Source organism: Cetorhinus maximus, chromosome 15 (genome assembly GCF_964194155.1).
Source record: "Cetorhinus maximus chromosome 15, sCetMax3.hap1.1, whole genome shotgun sequence".
NCBI lineage: Eukaryota > Metazoa > Chordata > Chondrichthyes > Lamniformes > Cetorhinidae > Cetorhinus > Cetorhinus maximus.
The window spans coordinates 13,815,619-13,837,805 of NC_135893.1; the positions used below are offsets into that span (position 1 = coordinate 13,815,619).

Sequence of the window (22,187 nt, forward strand, 5' to 3'; positions counted from 1 at the left end):
TGATGGTCTCCTCTCTGCCGCATCAATGCGAAACAGACATGAATCAGCATTGCCTCCAAAGGTCCTATTTCTGTCAATGACTCATCAGTGAATGTGAGTTCAAGGGCTTTGTTCCAGAGTCGGCAACTATTCGCCCCTGAAATCCTGGCCAGTGCAGGGTGCATTTCAAGGTGCTTCTTTCCTCTCCCCGCTACTCCCTTTACATGAACAATTGCTATGAGATTGCTTTGGCGAGGAGCTTGGATATGCTGCTTTTAGCACAGGTGCTGGGATCCTCATTCACTGCACTCTAATACTATACTCTTCGGAATACACATGAGGAAAAATGTTTAATCGGGGACTGAGATTATTTGAGGGGATCGTGAGGCTTCTCTTCTGTGAACCTGCCAGTGCCATGATTCTAACACGCATCTGAAGCTTGTCCAGTCGTCCAATTGCTCAGGATATCATTTTCACTCTGGGGAATTTCCATGATGTGAACAAGAGGTTAATAAAGGAGATCAATTAGTGCCACTTTTCAGGATTAGTCTCGCACGAATGCGCATCATTGCTTCACTTTCCTGATTCCCTGCATTGTCATTGAAAGGTTCCTAACATGGCTCAGCTGTGCATCTCTCCTCATTTGGAAATGCACAGTTCAGCTGGACTCCCCCAGTACAGCGCACGTGTCCTCCAATCGCCCCTCAGAGCCCTCACCGGGAGAGTATCTCCTCATTTTAATTTTGCACTGCGCCATCGCTGCAGGTTGGAACATGGTGGTGCAGAGGTCTCACTGCTAGAGCAGCTTGGACCATCTCTGAGTGTGTGGAAATCCCCCCCATCATCCTGGAGGAGCTTAATGTTCAGGTTTCCCTCCCTCCAAGGCCTTTTAATTTCGCCCCCCCAAACCCCCAATCGCCCCGTATTCCTTGATTCCATCGTGATTGTGGTGCTTACCCCTTTGTTACCCCCTGAATATTTTGTGGTAGGTGTGCCTATGTCCTGTCTGGACCTCACCCCTCCCCATCTTAAGGCCACTTGCACAGTGAAATATATACACTGCCCCACTCCATCCCCTGACACCTTTGAATGCCCCCACAATACCTTTTCCCCATCTATAGGCTGCAGAAGCCTCCCCTAACTGAGTGTGGCACCTGAGGCCCAGTATGATGCCAGAAACCCTCTGGACTGATGCACGTGATGTTACGACCATGCCCTGTGCACAACGTGCTGGGCATGACTGAGACTGCACTGACATGCCCTCCGCCTCCCTGAGCTGGGGCAAGGACAGTCTTTGCAAGCACAACAACGTAAACTGAAGCGCTTCTTCAATTAGCGTTCCTCCCATTCTGGCCCCAACTCGGTTATGTCATTCTGTAACATATTCCCTCCCTATCCTGGTGCAGAGGATGCTTCCCAACCTGCACCACCACCCGCCACCCTCCCCGAGTCATGTGTCTGAGTGCAGCCTTCCCCGCTCTTCCCCTACCCCACCCCGTGGAGGCCTTGCCCTGCAGAACCTTCACTTGCCTCTGGCCAGTTTCCCCCCTTCCCCAGTGGAGGCCTTGCCCTGCATCACATTAAAAGCTACCCCCCCCCACAAACCTTACTGCTGGTCTGGTAGGTAAAGTCAAGCCTGTGACAACCCCTGAAAAGTGGTGCTGACTGCGAAGCCTGGCGCTGAGTCTGAGTTGACTAGAGCACTACACGATGCAAGGAAAGCGAACGAACCTCAAAGTCACGAGTGAAGTGCAGGCCGCCAGGTGCACGTCGCTTTTATGCCGTTGTGAAGCACGTCGGTCTAATTCGTTGCCGACGTGCCCCGTTGATCCAGCGTGGGGGGATGGTTCCGACAAGCAGCCCTTATAATGTTATACAAATGTATTAAAATGACATTCCGCCACTGAAGGCCGGAATGGACAGTCGCAAACCGGTTTTGTGACGATGTAAAACCGATCTTTGGCTTCTCGCGATATTTTCCGCTCCCACTCGCCATGACGCCCGCTGCGGGAGGGAATGGAACATACCGGCCATGAGCTCTACTTCTGATGCTGCCTGGCCTGCTGTGCATTTCCAGCGCATTCTATTTTATTTCAGATTTCTAGCATCCTAAGTATTTTGCTTTTGTATTAATTGAATTGTAAACAGCTTACAGGCCCCTTACCAAGCCTCAGCCTACGTGTGTGGTAATATATGCAGGGTGCTCCTGGGGACGTGTCAATATTTGCTAGAGTTTCTGGGAAGGTGCCAGTATTTAGAGGAAGTTACTGGGAAGGTGCCAATATTTGCCGGGGGGGTTCCTGGGAAGGTGTCAATCTTTTCAGGAGGTTGCTTGGAACGTGCCAAACATATCTATAGTTGTGAGGGGTGGTGGTGGGCCCAACTGTGATTAAATGTAGTCCTGGAGATTTCACCACATGACTTGTCTCCATGCTCCAGCCTTCATCAGCCAACACATCCATCTTTGTGACGCACTACCTTCCTACGCCAATTGGAAAGGAAAAATGACTCATTACCCAATTGGCTGATCCTCAACTGTCAGTCAACAAGCTTTTCTCTCCCATTTTCAATACTTTTATATCTGGTGAAGAGAAATGTTCGAAGAAAATTTTTCTTTAAAAACAACCTTTTTTAATGCCCCAGTGATTTTTCTCCAGGAATTTACACAACAGTATCTTGGACCAGGAGACTGATCTTCAATTCCTGGAGACTCCAGGCCAATCCTTCAGGGCCCACACAAAAAGTTTGACAACCAGTGTTCTCATAAAATGTTGACAATTCAATACATTCTCTCCAGGAACACCTGTTTCACATTGGCTAATAAGGCCAGGCCCATTAGAGTTAAGTATAAGATCCCTTGCAGCCAAGAGCCAATTGGAATATTCACTCTCCCCACACCACTACCTCCACCAGCCTTAGTTAATTGTTTTGACTCAAAAGAGTTACCTCCACCAGCCGCCGCCATGTTGTGGTATCGGCTGGTCGCTTTGACCCCTCCCCCGGACTTTGTCGCAAAAATCCAGAGAATGCTGGTCGACTTCTTCTGGGACAAAAGATTGCACTGGGTCGCTGCTGAGGTTCTGAGTCTCCCGCTTAGGGAGGGCAGTCAGGCACTAGTGTGCCTACACACACAGGTGGTGACCTTCTGCCTTCAGACCCTGCAGCGATACCTTTACGTCGAGCCCCCTCCGAGATGGTGTGCCCTGGTGACGTATTTCTTCGGCCAGGTGCACGGCCTGAATTATGACGTGCAGCTCCTGTTTATAGAGCAGAGGGGCCTCGGTGGCTCCTTGCAGGCGTTGCCCGTCTTTTACCAGGACCTGAACAAAGTCTGGAACGTGGTCGCCTCGCAACGCAGCTCTCCCCCGTCAGGATTAGCGGCTATCGTCAGAGAGCCGCTGCTTAGGAATCCGCCCCTCCGTCCTTTTCAGTGGCTGGCGGAGAGGAGGGCTGTGGCTGCCGGGGTGACCAGGATCGGGGACGTGCTGGGTGGCGGAGGAGTGGGCTGGATGCTCCCGCAGGAGTTGACGCGTTGCGTGTCTGTGAGTGTCCGGCTCGCGGCCGATGCCATCCGAGACCTAAGGATGGTCGTGCTTGGACCCGACGTAATTTTAGGTCTCGAGGTGGCCCAGGTGCGGTGGTCTTCCGCCTGAACGTTCCCCTGTTCGGACGGAATTCCACATTGGCCCCAAGCCCCGAGCCCTCCCTCGGGTGCCGGTGCCCCGCAATATGAGCCGCCTCGGAGACATGCCCTCCTTGCCATTTGGCACAGCGCGGAGGAGCTTTCTGTACGGACTGCTGCTACACACCTTTCATTTTCTCGCCCTCGCCTGCCGCCCGGACACGCCCTGGCGTGCCTTGTTGCAGTCCGGCAGCGGAGGTCCCTGTTGGGAGGCCCTCTACGGAGGTGTCCTCCCGCTTTCTATCAGGGACCTGGGTTGGAGGGTGTTGCATGCAGCAGTCCCCTACAATCGGAGAATGTGTAGGTTCACGGACTCCCAGGACACCTGCCCTTTTTGTGGTCTTGTGGAGTCCGTGGACCATCTTTATATAGGGTGTGGTAGGCTGCACTCCCTTTTCAGTTACTTGAAAAACCTTTTATTAATGTTTTGTTTGCACTTCAGCCCCACGCTCCTGATCTATGGACACCCGATGCGGAGGGGGGCCGGGAACGGAGGAGGACCTCCTCGTGAACCTGCTCCTGGGCCTGGCCAAGTTGGCCATTAACAAGTCCAGGCAGCGGGCGATCGAGGGGGTCGTCCCGCCCAATTGTTTGTCCCTCTTCCGCGGCTACGTTCGCGGCCGGGTGTCCCTGGAGAGGGAGCACGCGGTGTCTGCCGGCACCCTCGATGCCTTCCATGCTCGGTGGGCACCGCAGGAACTGGGGTGTTTTATCGACCCCTTTAACGACATTTTGGTTTAATGTTTGTAAGTTTCCTTTAAACTTTTTCCTTGGTTTTACAGCTGACCTGACTTAGGGGCTGTGTTTGCTTTATCCCTTATTTTGTTGATTTAGTTTAATTGGTTGACTCAAAAGAGTTACCTCCACCAGCCCCCTTCTTTAGTTGAATAAGGAAGAATCTGTAATGGAGACTGCTCATAGGAAAAGCAACAAATTCTAAAATTATTACCGAAACCTTTAAAGGGTTAAAAAGGAAATAATTTTATGTTAAATAAATTAGAGTTTGTCTCAGAACTGACTAAAGTTAAAGCACAAAAAGCTTTCACATTACCCTGGGACTTGGGAAAGTACATGCATCATTTCAAAGTAAATTTGGTGCAGAATTTCCAATTGCTGAGTCCAAGAACAAGAAAATCCCTTACCTCCATAAGTCCCTCCATTTGGAACTGATTTTGGTGCAGGGGCAGGAAGCTGCTGTCTCATTAACATTCACATCAACAATTTCTCAAATGCTCACACAGCTAATTGTTATTAGTTTTTAAAACTGAAATATTCTACTTTTGTTTTGCTTTGTTGCTTCACAACCACTGAATCCTGTCCAACATCAACAGTTCGATAATCACAGGAGGTGGATCTCAGCAGTGTGCATAGTCCTAGTTTGCCAGCTCAGTTAGGTTGAGTAGCAACTTGGGCTTAATTGATTCTGCTCTGGAAGAAATTTAATCCTAAATGTATGAAAAATGTAATGGGTGAAACTCCTCTCTTTGGTGCAAACATTCAGGCAAGCCTAACGTACAGGCAAAGCTATTGCACAGCAAACCTAAGGCACTGGGAACTATATAATACAGGTAAACCTAAAACACAGGGAAGTATAAAGTTCAAACAAAATTAACATACAGGTAACTCTAAAGCACAGGCAAATAAAAAGACAATCTTTTTCTTATTGCATTTGGCTAGAAACACGACACCTTCACCGGTGGCACTGAGTTTGAATCCAACCACATTATATATGTAACTGAACTGTCAATTCTCACCATCACAGGTGCAGCCATCCAGACTGAGCCGATAGCCTGCATGACAACCGCACTCGTATCCACCAGGGGTGTTGAAACAGTCCTGTTGACAGCAGCCAGCACCGGCGTCACACTCATCCACATCTGTATGAGAGCAAAAAAAAATACAATCAGCTCCTCCATCTAAACGAGATCACTCCGCACTTGGCACCCAGAACCTACGTTTAAATTTGACCCATGGTGCACCTGTTCAGAATGATTCATGCCTCCAGTCCTGAATAATCTATTCAGAATTCCATGTATTTATGTTTAACTGATGCCCCCGATCCTCCCGTAACTGCATTTGATTCACCCCATATCAAGGCTTCGTCAAACCAGACTCCCGACTCCTTTCTTCCCATATCTGTGTTGAACTCTTCAACACTTCACCCATCTTCAGCAGCCAACGCTTAACAAATTCCGAGGCTTGGGGCTGTTGATCCTCTGGGTATATCTGCTCAAGGTTTGGAGACATCTCAATCAAAACATGCTTTTAAATTATGATCTGAATTCAAAAAATGTTGTAGAATGTAAACAACTCAAAGAAAGAACATGCATTTATATAGCACCTTTCATGACATCGGAACATAGTCAATCAAGTACTTTCTTTGGCGTGTGGTCTCTGTTGTAATGTATTAAAAAGCAGTTCATTGCTTTTATTCACTGACTCACTGGTAACATTAACACCAGCCAGGCAAGGCAGCTCAGTATAAAGCGGCAGCTAAGTGCTACTACATAGGACACAATTAATACCCAGGCTGGGAAATTCCTCAGAGTTGCTCCTGTTCTGTGGTGACCTGTGGTGAGGAGTGCAGCAAAGCACGGTTTACATGAAGTAACGCTGGTAGAATGGGAACGAAGTCGAGCAACTTTCTACCTTGGTGTTCTGACTGGGCATGGAGTTAGCCATCACTAAGCTTCTAATCCCCACTGATTTTCAGCTCATTGATCCTCTGCACATTTCACAGTCTGAACACTTACCTGGAAAACTGGACTTGGAGCTTCGGCAAAACTTGAAACCAATAGGAGAATTACATAATTCCCCAAGTATTTCACACATAGGCACACTACAAAATGTAGTAGGTGTTTGTGAGGGGATTACAAAGCTGTGTATCAATGGGGTTTAGAATTTGGATGTCACTTGGCATCATTTACATTTGATATTGGTATTGGTACAGTATTGATATCTGCAGGAGTACAGGTATGGGTGCTGGTATCGGTACACCAGGCTTTGGTTCCAATACAGTTACAATGAGAAGAGAAAGGAAAATGGGAAAAACTGGAAATAGGTATACTCAAGGGAAAGAACTAAAGTCCACTTTTGTAGAACCATGAAACACTGGGGGTCAATATCATTTCGTAAATAAACCAGGCTTTCTTTCACAGCTATTTTTGATTGGTCCATATTTAGTGAACCTTAGATTATTTTATACAGTATTCTACATAATGCCACAAATATTTGTGTTGATCAGAAACATACGTGTAGATGTGTGGTGATGTTGGTTTGCAAATTCAGACAGTGCACGAACATGTAACCTAATCACATCCTCAACATTCCTCTCTGGGAACTGCCAGTCTAATAACAGTGAATGCAGCAATAAACTGCAAACAGGGTTATTAATCACTGGGCTAATAATGCAGTTAAAAACAGCAATCGGCCATCTTAACTCTTCCCGTTATTAAGTTCTGATCATTGAGCAAAACTTCTTGGTTTTCCAAAGAAAGGGTTAATCTCTTCGTGCCCAGTCCTTTTCCAGCTGTGCTGCTGGCCCCTCACTGGGCTGGGGGTCCTGCGCATGCCAACTAGAGTCCAATGATGTGGCTGTGTTTCACACGTGAAACTTGACAGTAACCAACAGTCAACCACTGGCCATGGGGTGCATCACACCTGAGCCTGTTCCTCCCCTGAGCCAATGTCCCCATTGGTGCATTTCCCAGCACGGGTCATCGGACAGTAATCAAGAGTATGACAAGGTCATGACATGATTGTGTTACTGGCCAGAATGATAGTCCGATCCCATCGTGGCAGTTTGAGAAAGTGAATTCAATTTTAAAAAAAAACAACCTGAATAAAAATCTAACATCAATAAAAATGTTCAATTGTCACAAAAATGGGTTCACTAATTTAGGAAAGGAAAATTGCTGTCCTTAACCAAGTCTGGCCTATATGTGACTTCAGTTCCCCCATCAATGTGACAGTTTTTCAACTGCCCCTAAAGTGATCTCGAAAGCCACTCAATTGAAAAAAAAATCACCACTTTTCTCAAAGGACTGAGGAGTGGGCAATAAGTGCCAGCCTTACCAGCAATGGCCACAACCCATGAATGACATTTTAAAAAGAAAGGCCATTCTATCTAATTTTTCCTCCACAGACCGGCAACAGACAATCTGTCGGACACAGAATGATTTGTTGGCATGGTTAGTTAACTCAGCACAGACCGGACATTGACTCTTGGCCCTTCTTGTTCTGGATGGTTTAGTACTGCACTGGTCTGTCTACCTACCAAGTAAGATATTTGGGAAGCCCCAAGGGTGAAACATCTACCACAGTTTATTAAAATTATCATTTCTACTTTCAAAGGCTAACACAGAATGGCCAGAGTAGTGAGCAATAACTGAGTTCATAAAGAGGAAATGTGATTTGTCCATGAGATTGTTGATGTTGATTTTTGAAACAGCACATAATTCTATTTTATGTTCATTCAGTATCAACCATTTACACATCTGGAGTGGAGGAGATTTGTTGCAAAACATTTATCCCCAAGAATGTATCTTAACCCCAATTTCAGGAGCGCGCACCTTATTGCACCAAAGTAACATTTCCCACATCAACCATCCTGTATGTCTCTAAAGGCAAGCGTTGTTTCAATGCCAAAGTGTCTTCCAAATTATGGCTAGGTTGATGCACTGCATTGATGATCATTAGTAATTGTACTAAAATTATCCAAAATAGTTTCACATAGGGTTCTTACAGAGAGTCATCCAATCAGTCAGGACTGAATCCCAAACCCAGGTCCTAGAGGGGAAGACTAGTGTCTAACTTGAGTTTTGGACTTTGGAGTAATAGAGCACTTAAGATACCACCTCAATTTCAAAAAATCAAATATTGTGTGCTATTTTATATTTAGTTGAGTTGTTGTATATTTTTAAACCCTTAGTGCTGATGCACATGAACATGACCTACCAGCAACTGAAGAAAAATCACTTTTGTTCAGCCCTACCTATACATGTCTTCTGATCAGCATCCAAATGAAAGCCTTCATTACAGCTACATAGTGGACCGCTGGTTGTGTGGCGACAGTGATGGGAACATCCTCCATTGTTTGATTCACAACTGTTGACAATCTCCATCTCAATCCCTGTAAATGAAGCAGTCAGATACTTTCACTACCTCTTTAGCACTTCCTTCATATCATTTCTATTCTGGTGACCCACTTGGCAACACCAAGGATAAACTGGTTGATTTGTCAAGGTTGCCTGAACGAGCACTGTATGAAAGCAATACAGTATTTACAAGAGAGCAGGGCTTCTCCCCAATGTCCTAGCCAATATTTATCCCTCAATTAACATCATCAAAACTGATTATCCGGTCATTATGTCATTACTGTTCTAGGCCCTTGCTGTGCACAATATGTCTGCCATGTCTTCCTATATTATAATAATAATTATGGGCAAGGTTTTCCCTCAAGGGGTAAGAGACAGAGTTTGGGGCCGTTTCCGGTGCTGAACCCACCCCTAGGGGGAAACAGTCACTCATTCTGACTTTCACGGTGTAGGGGGATGCCATTAAAATTATCCTGGAGACAGGCTCACCATCCAGCTGAAGGGCCAATCAGAGGCCTTTCAACTTGAATGGAGCAGCAGGCTTCAATGGAAGTTGAGTGGGGAAAAGACCACTTCAAGAGGGAGGTGCCTTCCTTCCAACTTATTTAAATCTTAAATTAACAAATGGCCTTTTCAGCTGGGCCACCACTTCAGTGGGGGAAGCCCCTCTTCAGGGTGGCCGCTGGCTGCTCCTGCACTCCCGCCTTGAGAGCTGGTCCCCTGGCCTGGTGTCAGGAGGCAGCCTCCAGACACCTAAACTGGTCCTCACTGCTGGCAGAAACTTGGAGGTTGAATGGAAAATCTCAGTTGGCCTCCTTTAGTTGGCAGGCTTTTAATGAGTGATGGTGGCTACTTCCTGCATGCAGGAGGGTAGCCCGGATGGCCCCAATCCCACGGCAGCAAAAACGGCCTAAAGGGGGTGATGGAGGCAGGGAACCAGCACACTAGCCAGTGGGGCTAATTTTTGCTCCCGTCTATCACTGTACCTGGCCCTGGCAGGAGCGATAAATCAGCCCCACATTACAAAAAGACCCTCAATGCCTGTGAACCACTCTGGGATATCCCGAGGTGCTGAAAGGTGCTAAATGAATGCAGGTCTGTCTTGCTTTCTTTCATTAAAGCGCCATCAGGAGCAGCAGTGGGTCACCACACCTCCAACACAATGCACTGCTGAAAACTAATCAAATGCTGAGCCAAATTCCACCCTTTCTGCATATTCGAGTGATATAAAACCTTGTAATCATTTCAGAAACAACTCCTGGATACAGAAAAAGGATGTCCCAAAGTGCCTTATGGTCAATAAACTACCTTTAAGTGTAATCACTGTTGTACTGTAGAAAAATCGACAGTCAGTTTGCACACAGCAACGTCCCAACAGCAGGAAATGAGATAAAATACCAGATCAAGCTGCCAAATAAAGGGAACTGTTCTGCAGGTATTGTGCAGATGTCTCGTTGATAATTATAAAGCTCCCTCTGAACTGTGCCATCAAACACTCCCAGGGCAGGGACAGTACAGGTTAGGTACAGAGTAAATCTCTCTCTGTACCAGGTTTGTCCAACTCACAGTCCTCAAGACCCCTGGACTCGGCCCACCAAACTTGTCAGACAGTCAACCGAATTATATTTGAAAACTGTGGTAAGGCTGCTCATCCAATCACGGGCTGGTTCCGCCCTGCATTCGCGAGCCTATCAGCAACAAATGCAGCAAGAAACCAGCCTGTGATTGGATGAGAGAGAGAGTAGGGAGGAAAGAGACAGAGTGTGTGAGGGGAGGTGAGAGAAAAAGAAAGGTAGCGTGGTGGGGGAGAGGGAGGGCGCGGGGAGGGGGAGAGGGAGGGCGCGGGGAGGGGGAGAGGGAGGGCGCGGGGAGGGGGAGAGGGAGGGCGCGGGGAGGGGGAGAGGGAGGGCGCGGGGAGGGGGAGAGGGAGGGCGCGGGGAGGGGGAGAGGGAGGGCGCGGGGAGGGGGAGAGAGAGGGCGCGGGGAGGGAGAGAGAGAGGGCGCGGGGAGGGAGAGAGAGAGGGCGCGGGGAGGGAGAGAGAGAGGGCGCGGGGAGGGAGAGAGAGAGGGCGCGGGGAGGGAGAGAGAGAGGGCGCGGGGAGGGAGAGAGAGAGGGCGCGGGGAGGGAGAGAGAGAGGGCGCGGGGAGGGAGAGAGAGAGGGCGCGGGGAGGGAGAGAGAGAGGGCGCGGGGAGGGAGAGAGAGAGGGCGCGGGGAGGGAGAGAGAGAGGGCGCGGGGAGGGAGAGAGAGAGGGCGCGGGGAGGGAGAGACAGAGGGCGCGGGGTGGGAGAGAGAGAGGGCGCGGGGAGGGAGAGAGAGAGGGCGCGGGGAGGGAGAGAGAGGGCGCGGTGGGGGAGAGAGAGGGCGCGGTGGGGGAGAGAGAGGGCGCGGTGGGGGAGAGAGAGGGCGCGGGGAGGGAGAGAGAGAGGGCGCGGGGAGGGAGAGAGAGAGGGCGCGGGGAGGGCGAGAGAGAGGGCGCGGGGAGGGAGAGAGAGAGGGCGCGGGGAGGGAGAGAGAGAGGGCGCGGGGAGGGAGAGAGAGAGGGCGCGGGGTGGGAGAGAGAGAGGGCGCGGGGAGGGAGAGAGAGAGGGCGCGGGGAGGGAGAGAGAGGGCGCGGTGGGGGAGAGAGAGGGCGCGGTGGGGGAGAGAGAGGGCGCGGTGGGGGAGAGAGAGGGCGCGGTGGGGGAGAGAGAGGGCGCGGTGGGGGAGAGAGAGGGCGCGGTGGGGGAGAGAGAGGGCGCGGTGGGGGAGAGAGAGAGGGCGCGGTGGGGGAGAGAGAGAGGGCGCGGTGGGGGAGAGAGAGGGCGCGGTGGGGGAGAGAGAGGGCGCGGTGGGGGAGAGAGAGGGCGCGGTGGGGGAGAGAGAGGGCGCGGTGGTGGAGAGAGAGGGCGCGGTGGGGGAGAGAGAGGGCGTGGTGGGGGAGAGAGTGGGCGTGGTGGAGAGAGTGGGCGTGGTGGGGAGAGAGGGCGTGGTGGGGAGAGAGGGCGTGGTGGGGGGGAGAGAGGGCGTGGTGGGGGGGAGAGAGGGCGTGGTGGGGAGAGAGGGCGTGGTGGGGGGAGAGATGGCGTGGTGGGGGAGAGGGCGTGGTGGGGAGAGAGAGGGCGTGGTGGGGAGAGCGAGGGCGTGGTGGGGGAGAGAGGGTGGGAGGGTGGAGAGAGAGGGCGTGGGGAGGGAGAGAGAGGGCGTGGGGAGGGAGAGAGAGGGCATGATGAGGGGAGAGAGGGCATGGTGGGGAGAGAATGGGCGGGGTGGGGGAGAGAGGGTGGGAGGGTGGAGAGAGAGGGCGTGGGGAGGGAGAGAGAGGGCGTGGGGAGGGAGAGAGAGGGCATGATGAGGGGAGAGAGGGCATGGTGGGGAGAGAATGGGCGTGGTGGGGGAGAGAGGGTGGGAGGGTGGAGAGAGAGGGCGTGGGGAGGGAGAGAGAGGGCATGATGAGGGGAGAGAGAGGGCATGGTGGGGGGAGAGAGAGGGCGGAGAGGGCGTGGTTGGGTAGAGAGAGGGTGTGGTGGGAAGAGAGAGAGGGCGGAGAGGGCGTGGTGGGGGGGAGAGAGGGCGTGGTGGGGGGAGAGAGTGGGCGTGGTGGAGAGAGTGGGCGTGGTGGGGAGAGAGGGCGTGGTGGAGAGAGAGGGCGTGGTGGGGAGAGAGGGCGTGGTGGGGGGGAGAGAGGGCGTGGTGGGGGGGGAGAGAGGGCGTGGTGGGGAGAGAGGGCGTGGTGGGGAGAGAGGGCGTGGTGGGGGGAGAGATGGCGTGGTGGGGGAGAGGGCGTGGTGGGGAGAGAGAGGGCGTGGTGGGGAGAGCGAGGGCGTGGTGGGGGAGAGGGTGGGAGGGTGGAGAGAGAGGGCGTGGGGAGGGAGAGAGAGGGCGTGGGGAGGGAGAGAGAGGGCATGATGAGGGGAGAGAGGGCATGGTGGGGAGAGAATGGGCGGGGTGGGGGAGAGAGGGTGGGAGGGTGGAGAGAGAGGGCGTGGGGAGGGAGAGAGAGGGCGTGGGGAGGGAGAGAGAGGGCATGATGAGGGGAGAGAGGGCATGGTGGGGAGAGAATGGGCGTGGTGGGGGAGAGAGGGTGGGAGGGTGGAGAGAGAGGGCGTGGGGAGGGAGAGAGAGGGCATGATGAGGGGAGAGAGAGGGCATGGTGGGGGGAGAGAGAGGGCGGAGAGGGCGTGGTTGGGTAGAGAGAGGGTGTGGTGGGAAGAGAGAGAGGGCGGAGAGGGCGTGGTGGGGGAGAGAGAATGCGTGGTTGGGGCAGAGAGAGGGTGCGGTGGGGGGCAGGGAAAGGACGCGGTGGGGAGCAGAGAAAGGGTGTGGGGGGGAGAGAGGAAGGGGGTGTAGGGGGGAGAGAGGGAGGGTGCGGTGGGAGAGGGAGAGGGTGTGGGGGGGAGAGAGGGTGTGGGGGGGAGAGAGAGAGGGTGTGCGGGGGAGGGAGGGTGTGGCGGGGAGAGAGAGAGAGGGTGTGGGGGGCGAGGAGAGGGAGGGCATGCAGAGGGGGGAGAGAGGGAGAGGGTGTGTGGAGGGGAGAAAGGGAGGGTGTGTGGCGGTGAGAGAGAGGGTGTGTGGCGGGGAGAGAGAGAGGGTGTGTGGGGGGGAGAAAGGGAGAGGGTATGTGGAAGGGAGAGAGAGAGGTTGTGTGGAGGGGAGAGAGAGAGGTTGTGTGGAGGGGAGAGAGAGAGAGGGTGTGTGGAGGGGAGAGAGAGAGGGTGTGTGTAGGGGAGAGAGAGAGAGAGGGTGTGTGGAGGGGGAGAGAGAGAGGGTGTGTGGAGGGGGAGAGAGAGAGGGTGTGTGGAGGGGAGAGAGAGAGGGTGTGTGGAGGGGGGAGAGAGAGAGAGGGTTTGTGAAGGGGAGAGAGAGGGAGAGAGGGTGTGTGGGGGAGAGAGAGAGAGGGTGTGTTGGGGGCAGAGAGAGAGAGAGAGAGGGTGTGTGGGGGAGAGAGAGAGAGAGGGTGTGTGGGGGGAGAGAGAGAGAGAGAGGGTGTGTGGGGGAGAGAGAGAGAGTGTGGACGGGAGGAAAGGAAGGGTGTGGGGGGAGGAGAGGGAGGGCTGGCAGAGGGGGGAGAGAGGGAGAGGGTGTGTGGAAGGGAGAGAGAGAGAGGGTGTGGAGGGGAGAGAGAGAGAGGGTGTGTGGGGGAGAGAGAGAGAGAGGGTGTGTGGGGGGAGAGAGAGAGAGAGAGGGTGTGTGGGGGAGAGAGAGAGAGTGTGGAGGGGAGAAAAGGAAGGGTGTGGGGGGAGGAGAGGGTGGGCTGGCAGAGGGGGGAGAGAGGGAGAGGGTGTGTGGAAGGGAGAGAGAGGGTGTGGAGGGGAGAGAGAGAGGGTGTGTGGAGGGGAGTGAGAGAGAGGCTGTGTGCGGGGCGGAGAGAGAGAGAGAGAGGGTGTGTCGGGGGCGGAGAGAGAGAGAGAGGGTGTGTGGGGGGCGGAGGGAGAGAGAGCGTGTGTGTGGGGGAGAGGGTGTCGGGGGAGAGTGTGTGGGGGGAGAGAGGGTGTCGGGGGAGAGTGTGTGAGGGGGGAGAGTGTGTGAGGGGGGAGAGTGTGCGAGGGGGGAGAGTGTGCGAGGGGGGAGAGTGTGTGTGGGGGAGAGTGTGCGAGGGGGGAGAGTGTGCGAGGGGGAGAGTGTGTAAGGGGGGAGAGTGTGTAAGGGAGGAGAGTGTATGAGGGAGGAGAGTGTGCGTGGGGGAGAGTGTGCAAGGGGGGAGAGTGTGCGAGGGGGGAGAGTGTGCGAGGGGGGAGAGTGTGCGAGGGGGAGAGTGTGTGTGGGGGGGAGAGTGTGTGCGAGGGGGAGAGTGTACGAGGGGGAGAGTGTGCGAGGGGGGAAAGTGTGCGAGGGGGAAAGTGTGCGAGGGGGGAGAGTGTGCGAGGGGGGAGAGTGTGCGAGGGGGGAGAGTGTGTCTGTAAGTCTGGCTCACTCACAGGCTCAGGATTCTCATTCACCCTAACCCCCACACACCAACATGTACTCCCACCCAGTCTCACAGAGGCTTTTTGGAGCAGCTTGTGGTGGAGCCCACTAGGGAACAGGCAATTCTAGATTTAGTGATGTGTAATGAGGCAGATTTGATAAGGGAGCTTAAGGTGAAGGAACCCTTAGGAGGAAGTGGCCATAATATGATAGAATTTACCCTGCAATTTGAGAGGAAAAAGCTGGAATCAGATGTAATGGTATTACAGTTGAATAAAGGCAACTACAGAGGCATGAGGGAGGAGCTGGCCAGAATTGACTGGGAGATGAGTCTAGCAGGAAAGACAGTGGGGCAGCAATGGCAGGAGTTTCTGGGAGTAATTTGGGAGACACAGCAAAAATTCATCCCTAGGAAGAAGAAGCATACTAAAGGGAGGACGAGGCAACCATGGCTGACAAGGGAAGTCAGGGACAGCATAAAAGCTAAAGAGAAAGCATACAATGCGGCGAAGAGCAGTGGGAAACCAGGGGATTGGGAAGCCTACAAAGACCAACAGAGGACAACTAAAAAAGAAATAAGGAGGGAGAAGATTAACTATGAGGGTAAACTAGCCAGTAATATAAAAGAAGATTGCAAGAGTTTTTTTAGATATATAAAGGGTAAGAGAGAGGAAAAAGTGGACATTGGGCCACTGGAAAATGACACTGGAGAAGTGGTAGTGGGGAACAAAGAAATGGCGGAGGAACTGAATAGGTACTTTGCGTCAGTCTTCACGGTGGAAGACACGAGTAACATCCCCAAAGTTCAAGAGAGTCGGTGGGCAGAGGTGAGTATGGTGGCCATTACCAAGGAGAAGGTGCTAGGAAAACTGAAAGGTCTGAAGGTGGATAAATCACCTGGACCAGATGGATTACACCCCAGAGTTCTGAAGGAGATAGCTGAAGAGATAGTGGAGGCGTTGGTGGTGATCTTTCAGGAATTACTGGAGTCAGGGAGGGTCCCAGAGAACTGGAAAATCGCTAATGTAACACCCCTGTTTAAGAAGGGAGTGAGGCAAAAGACAGGAAATTACAGGCCGATTAGCCTGACCTCAGTCGTTGGTAAGATTTTAGAGTCCATTATTAAGGATGAGATTTCAGAATACTTGGAAGTGCATGGTAAAATAGGGCAAAGTCAGCATGGTTTCATCAAGGGGAGGTCATGCCTGACAAATCTGTTAGAATTCTTTGAGGAGGTAACGAGTAGGTTAGACAAAGGAGAGCCAATGGATGTTATCTACTTGGACTTCCAGAAGGCCTTTGACAAGGTGCCGCACAGGAGGCTGCTCAGTAAGATAAGAGCCCATGGTGTTCGAGGCAAGGTACTAGCATGGATAGAAGATTTACTGTCTGGCAGGAGGCAGAGAGTGGGGATGAGGGGTCCTTCTCAGGATGGCAGCCGGTGACTAGTGGAGTTCTGCAGGGGTCAGTGTTGGGACCACAACTTTTCACTTTATACATTAATGATCTAGATGAAGGAACTGAGGGCTTCCTGGCTAAGTTTGCAGATGATACAAAGATAGGTGGAGGGACAGGTAGTATTGAGGAGGCGGGGAGGCTGCAGAAGGATTTGGACAGGTTAGGAGAATGGGCAAAGAAGTGGCAGATGGAATACAACGTGGGGAAGTTTGAGGTCATGCACTTTGGTAGGAAGAATAGAGGCATAGACTATTTTCTAAATGGGGAGAGAATTCAGAAATCTGGAGTGCAAAGGGACTTGGGAGTCCTAGTCCAGGATTCTCTTATGGTTAACTTGCAGATTGAGTCGGTAGTTAGGAAGGCAAATGCAATGTTGGCATTTATTTCGAGAGGACTAGAATATAAAAGCAGGGATATGCTGCTGAGGCTTTATAAGGCTCTGGTCAGACCACATTTAGAATATTGTGAGCAATTTTGGGCCCCGTATCTCAGGAAGGATGTTCTGGCCCTGGAGAGGGTCCAGAGGAGGTTCACGAGAACGATCCCAGGAATGAAAGGCTTAACATATGAGGAACGTTTGAGGACTCTGGGTCTATACTCGGTGGAGTTTAGAAGGATGAGGGGGGATCTGATTGAAACTTACAGAATACTGAAAGGCCTGGATAGAGTGGACGTGGGGAAGATGTTTCCATTAGTAGGAGAGACTAGGACTTGAGGGCGCAGCCTCAGAGTAAAAGGAAGACCTTTTAGAACAGAGATGAGGAGAAACTTCTTTAGCCAGAGAGTGGTGAATCTATGGAATTCATTGCCACAGAAGGCTGTGGAGGCCAGGTCATTGATTGTATTTAAGACCAAGATAGATAGGTTCTTAATTGGTAAGGGGATCAAAGGTTACGGGGAGAACGCAGGAGAATGGGGTTGAGAAACTTATCAGCCATGATTGAATGGCGGAGCAGACTCGATGGGCCGAATGGCCTAATTTCTGCTCCTATGTCTTATAGGGTGCGGGTGAGTGAGTGTGTGAGCACCCTGAGACTGGGAGTGAACTGGACACACACATTCTCTCCCTATCACACTCTAATACTCTATTTATGACTTTTTTAAAATCAATTTATTGCTTTGATTTTTTTTTTGCTCAGCAAGTTGTTTCTCTTCATATGTCAGTTCTTTTTTGAAATTCATTTTTAATGTTGTGGCCAAACTTTACCTTTCTGAAATTTGCTCATTGGACCATTGAGTAAGAAAATTTTTGAAATATGGCCCTCCACACAAAAAGGTTCGACAAGCCTGCTCTACGCTGTCCCATCAAACACTCCCAAAGCAGGTACAGCACGGATTAGACACAGAGTAAACTCCCACTACACTGCCACACAATAGACTCCCAGGTCAGGCACGGTACGGGTTAGACTCAGGGTAAAGTTTCCTCTATGCTGTTTTCAGACTTATTTCACACAGGCTGATTACAACCAACAAATAAAGGAGACATTAAACTCCTTGGCCTGAGCTGGATTTCAATCCCAGCATCTTCAGATAAAATGGCACAAGCTGGACTACCCAGTTCTCAATAAAATATATTTATTGTGCCTTTTGAGGTTCTCACAGCTGCTTTAACTGTGCACTGTATCAATCCTTAGTGACTCCTAAATACAGCAATGAGGTTCTACCCTCCATTTATAGAATACCAACTTACAATGCTTCCTTGTGTATACAAGGAGCTTGTTACTGCTAATATTTCACCATTTCTGTCCTTCTGTACAGACTGTCCTTCTGTGAGATATCACAGGGGCTTTGCAGGATGATATTTATTGTCTTACAGTCAATTCCAAAGTCCATGTTAGGAGCCTGTTACTGAGCTTGGTGTGATAATCCTGAAAATATCCAGATATTTTCCTCACTGCTACCCACCCTGTACCAGAATGAAGAACTCAGCAGGTTAACTTACGGTAGCACTGCTTCCCATCCGCACCCAGCTCATAGCCCGCGTTACAGACACAGGAAAAGGATCCACGTGTGTTGAGACATCCATGTGAACATTCAGCTAATCCAATCATGCACTCATCAATATCTGGGGTGGGGGGGATATAGAGAGAGAGAGAGAGAGAGAGAGACCAATCACTGATCCAGTAACGTACAGTAATGGCAGTAGTTCACCCATCAACCCTTTGCTCACTGGCCTACATTAGTTCCCATTCCAGCAATGCCTCGATTTTAATATTCTCATCCTTGTGTTCAAATATATCATGGTCTCACCCCTACCCATTTATGTAACCTCATCTAGCCCTTGTCTGTGCTTCTCCAATTCTGCCCTCTCGCATATCCCTTGTTTCTGTGCCTTCAAGAATCTATACCCTAAGTCTGGAACTATTTACTGAAGCCTCTCCAGTTCTCTACCACATTGTTCCCCTTTAAGACATTCCTTAAAACCTGCCTTTTTGACGAAGCATTCGGCCACGGACCATTTGGGGTCATTTGGGGGAGATGGTGGTGTAGCGGTAATGTCATTAAACTAGTGATCCAAAGGCCCAGGCTATACTCTGGAGAACATAGGTTCAAATCCCACCGTGGCAGCTGATGGGATTCAATTAATAATCTGGAATTAAAAGATAGTCTCAATAATGATGGCCATGAAACTATTGTTGACTGTTGTAAAAACCCATGTCACTAATGCCCTTTAGGGAAGGAAATCTGCCTGCATGTTGCTCTTAACTGCCCTAGCAAGCCATTCAGTTCAAGGACAATTAGGGATGGTAACAAATGCTGGACTTGTCAGCAGTGCCCATATCCCATGAAAGAATAAAGGGAAAAAAACTTGTCCTTGTCTGACTTGGTGTCATGTTTGCTTTGTTAGCTGTGAATTCCCTTGGGATATGTTCAAAAGCTCCTATATGAATGCAAGTAGTTGTAGTACTGATCAATGTAGCACTGGAAGGACATTCCTGTTGTTCAGTGAGTGCATCATGGGGCATCATGAGGGGTTGATGAAATGAGTGCACTCTACCGCACATCTGAAAATCAAGAGTGTGTTGTTCCAGTATATTCATGATTTCCCAATCGGGGCAGGAAGCAGGCAGGACTCCCAGCTGCTAACGGACCCACACATCCAAGTTACTGGTCATTTTCAAGAAGGTTGATCCAGGCTAGTTGTTTGTTAGGAAGGGTTCAAAAGCTTGGGGACACCAATAAATTCACTTTTTCCTAATCAATTCATTGTTTTGATTTTTTTTGGGAAATGCAACCTTTAAACTGCATGGATTTCCCCCAATTTCATTCCAAGGCCGGTATCAGTTGCCCATCCTAGTTGCCCTTGAGAACGTGGTGGTGAGCCACCTTCTTGAACTGTGTGTGCAACTGTGTGTATCCCCGAGCCAAGGGATCGGTAATGGCTGTCTGATTCACCACCAGTGGCCCCCCCAGGTAAGTCATGGGAGGGAGGGGCATTGAAGCAGACTATGGGAGAGCATCCGTGCTCCTCCTGGCTGCACAGGATGGGGTTTTTCTTAAGGAAACAAAAACAATTAACTTACTTTTTGTTGGCAGGGATGGGAACAGCTGAAATATTCTCAGAGGGATGGGCCTGGGATGCCTGAAATAGGATCCCTGTGAGTATAGCAGTGGAACCAATGTCTGTTCTTGAACAGCTGTGTGGTGAAGGTACTCTCACACTGCTGTTAAGTAAGGAGTTCCAGGATTTGGACCCAGTAATGATGAAGGCATGGTGATATATGTCCAAATCAGGTTGGTGTGGAGAGGAACCAGTTGCCAAATTACATGTCTGCATTGGGTTTGTTGGGACAGGATAAGTGTCTAGGTTGCACTGTACATGAGTGACCTAGTATAGATTGTTACCTCCATCTCTTATCCTATTGTGATCTTGATGTTTATCTGTAGTGTGGGTTGCAAGAACAAGAACACAAAAAATAGAAGCAAAAGTACACCAAATGGCCCATCAAGTTTGCCCCACCACTCAATACGATCATGGCTGATCTTGGGCTTCAATTCCATTTTCCCGCCACTCCCCATGTGCCTTAATTCCCTGAGAGACCAAAAATCTGTCTTTGCCATGGAAAGCCCAATTGAGCATGCTGTATGACGTAAGTGGAAGTGATAACAAGGACTTTTACCTTCGCAACCTTTGGTGTCATTAGCCAATCCGTATCCTGGGTGACACTCACACTTGGCGACTCCACGGTGGTTGTGGCACTTGTGCGTACAGCCGCCATTCTTATTTGTACACGGATCTTTCACTGCAGAAGCAAGAGAGTACACATAAGTAGGCCCAAGGTTTTATATTATCCATAGTGCTCCTTCTGCACCTCCAGGTTGCAAGGTGCTTATTTCTGCCAGGTTACAACTTTGTTGTCACCATGGTAACCTTGCCTCAGTGGCCAGTCTTCATGCATTACCCTGTGCTGAAATTGTCTGAAGGCCAAAACCCAGCTTTTCCTCGCCCAGCAACCAGCCACACCCAAACTCTTCCAGCAGGTGTCCCTAGAGAGCTGTCGAGACAGAGAACATTTGACATTTTTTCCTCTTGCTAATACAGAGCAATGGAGGCCAATTGTAGAATCCCATCATTGTGCTGGCCTGATCAGCATGTCTTAATTTGAGAATGAATAGCAAGTTTGAATTACCAGGGTCCTTATTAACACAGTATTCTCTCAGTGGTAGTGAATATAGTTCATAGAATCAAAGAGGTAGATTTTTTCGGGCTCAGGCTTGACACTGAGTGATCAGCATTTAACTGAACCAAGCGGTTGAAGGATCCATGTAAATTAGTCTTCAGGCTTCACGGGCAGCATACCCGAGCCAAGGGATCAGTAATGGCTGTCTGATTCACCACCAGTGGCCCCCCAGGTAAGTCATGGGAGGGAGGGGCATTGAAGCAGACTATGGGAGAGCATCTGCGCTCCTCCTGGCTGCACAGGATGGGGTTTTTCTTAAGGAAACAAAAACAATTAACTTACTTTTTGTTGGCAGGGATGGGAACAGCTGAAATATTCTCAGAGGGATGGTCCTGGGATGCCTGAAATAGGATCCCTGTGAGTATAGCAGTGGAACCAATGTCTGTGCAGATTGGGCGAAGGCCATCCCACTGCTAAGTGGTCTGCTTTGCAGCCAGAAAAAGGGTGGAACACATATCAAGTTCTATCCTGTAGACATTTACACCACAGAAGGAGGCCATTCATCCCACTGTGCCTGTACTGGCTCTCTGAAACAGCCTTCCACCTAGGGCAGGGGAGTGGGACTTTTTCTCATATTCTTCTAAATATGCAAATATTTCTCTATTTCCTTTTTCAATTCTGCTTCCCCTGATACTTCTGGGTGAGCATTTCACGTCATAACCCCTGTGTAAAAACATTTCTCCTAACCTCCTAGTTTGTTTTTTGGTGGTGATACAAAATTTCCTCACAGGCACACTGAGCTAGAGCCAAGTGTATTCTACTGGAAACTGGGCAATTCTAGCATTATAGGGAAAACCTGTCCCCTTCTCAGTTCAAATCCCCGTTATATTTTTAATTTTAAAAGTAATTTTTATGACTATGGTTCAATTTGTTTATTGTATAAGATTTGAATGACTTTACCCAATCAAAACACTTGCCCTTTCCCACCCAACTACAGGTATTTATTAATTTAAGAAATTACAATTAATATGTAGAATAGTTTATATTTGTTCTGGTGACTCAATGTATCAATAATAGAATGTATGGAATTTACAGCACAGAAAGATGCCTTTTTTTCCTAGAAAAATCCGAAAGTAATTTTGCAGCCCAGCTCCCTCAGCGTAGCCCTGCATCTTCCTCTGCTTCAAATGTTTATCCACTTTAACCTCCAGTTAACAACTCACTGTCTTACTAAAACTCAGGTCCATTAAAATTCCCAAATCCTTTTAGTGTTTTCATTTTTTTCCCTCTCTGTAACACTGGGCCAAGCACCAGAAGTGAGCTACTGAGAGCTTCTTAGGAACCAGGGCGTGGGAACAGAAATCCCCATGTTCTAGGGTATTTGGGTTCCAGCCTATAGTGTCTGATTGCTGGGCAATGCCATTCCCTCCTGCACTGTAGTTCTGTGGACAGCCGTATTCTTGC

The 22,187-nt window shown here is 50.2% G+C and overlaps 1 protein-coding gene across 2 annotated transcripts in view; it reads right to left on the reverse strand.

Moving 5' to 3' along the window:
- LOC144690414 (uncharacterized) overlaps positions 1-22,187 on the reverse strand; it is a 537,164-nt gene that overhangs the window by 112,136 nt on the left and 402,841 nt on the right. For both annotated transcript variants that reach the window (XM_078557903.1, XM_078557904.1), the window contains 4 exons: positions 20,223-20,345; positions 18,044-18,166; positions 8,655-8,792; positions 5,416-5,538 (listed from right to left, as the gene is read on the reverse strand). In XM_078557903.1, coding sequence (XP_078414029.1) covers positions 5,416-5,538; positions 8,655-8,792; positions 18,044-18,166; positions 20,223-20,345 — 507 coding nt within the window. The remainder of the gene's footprint in view (positions 1-5,415; positions 5,539-8,654; positions 8,793-18,043; positions 18,167-20,222; positions 20,346-22,187) is intronic.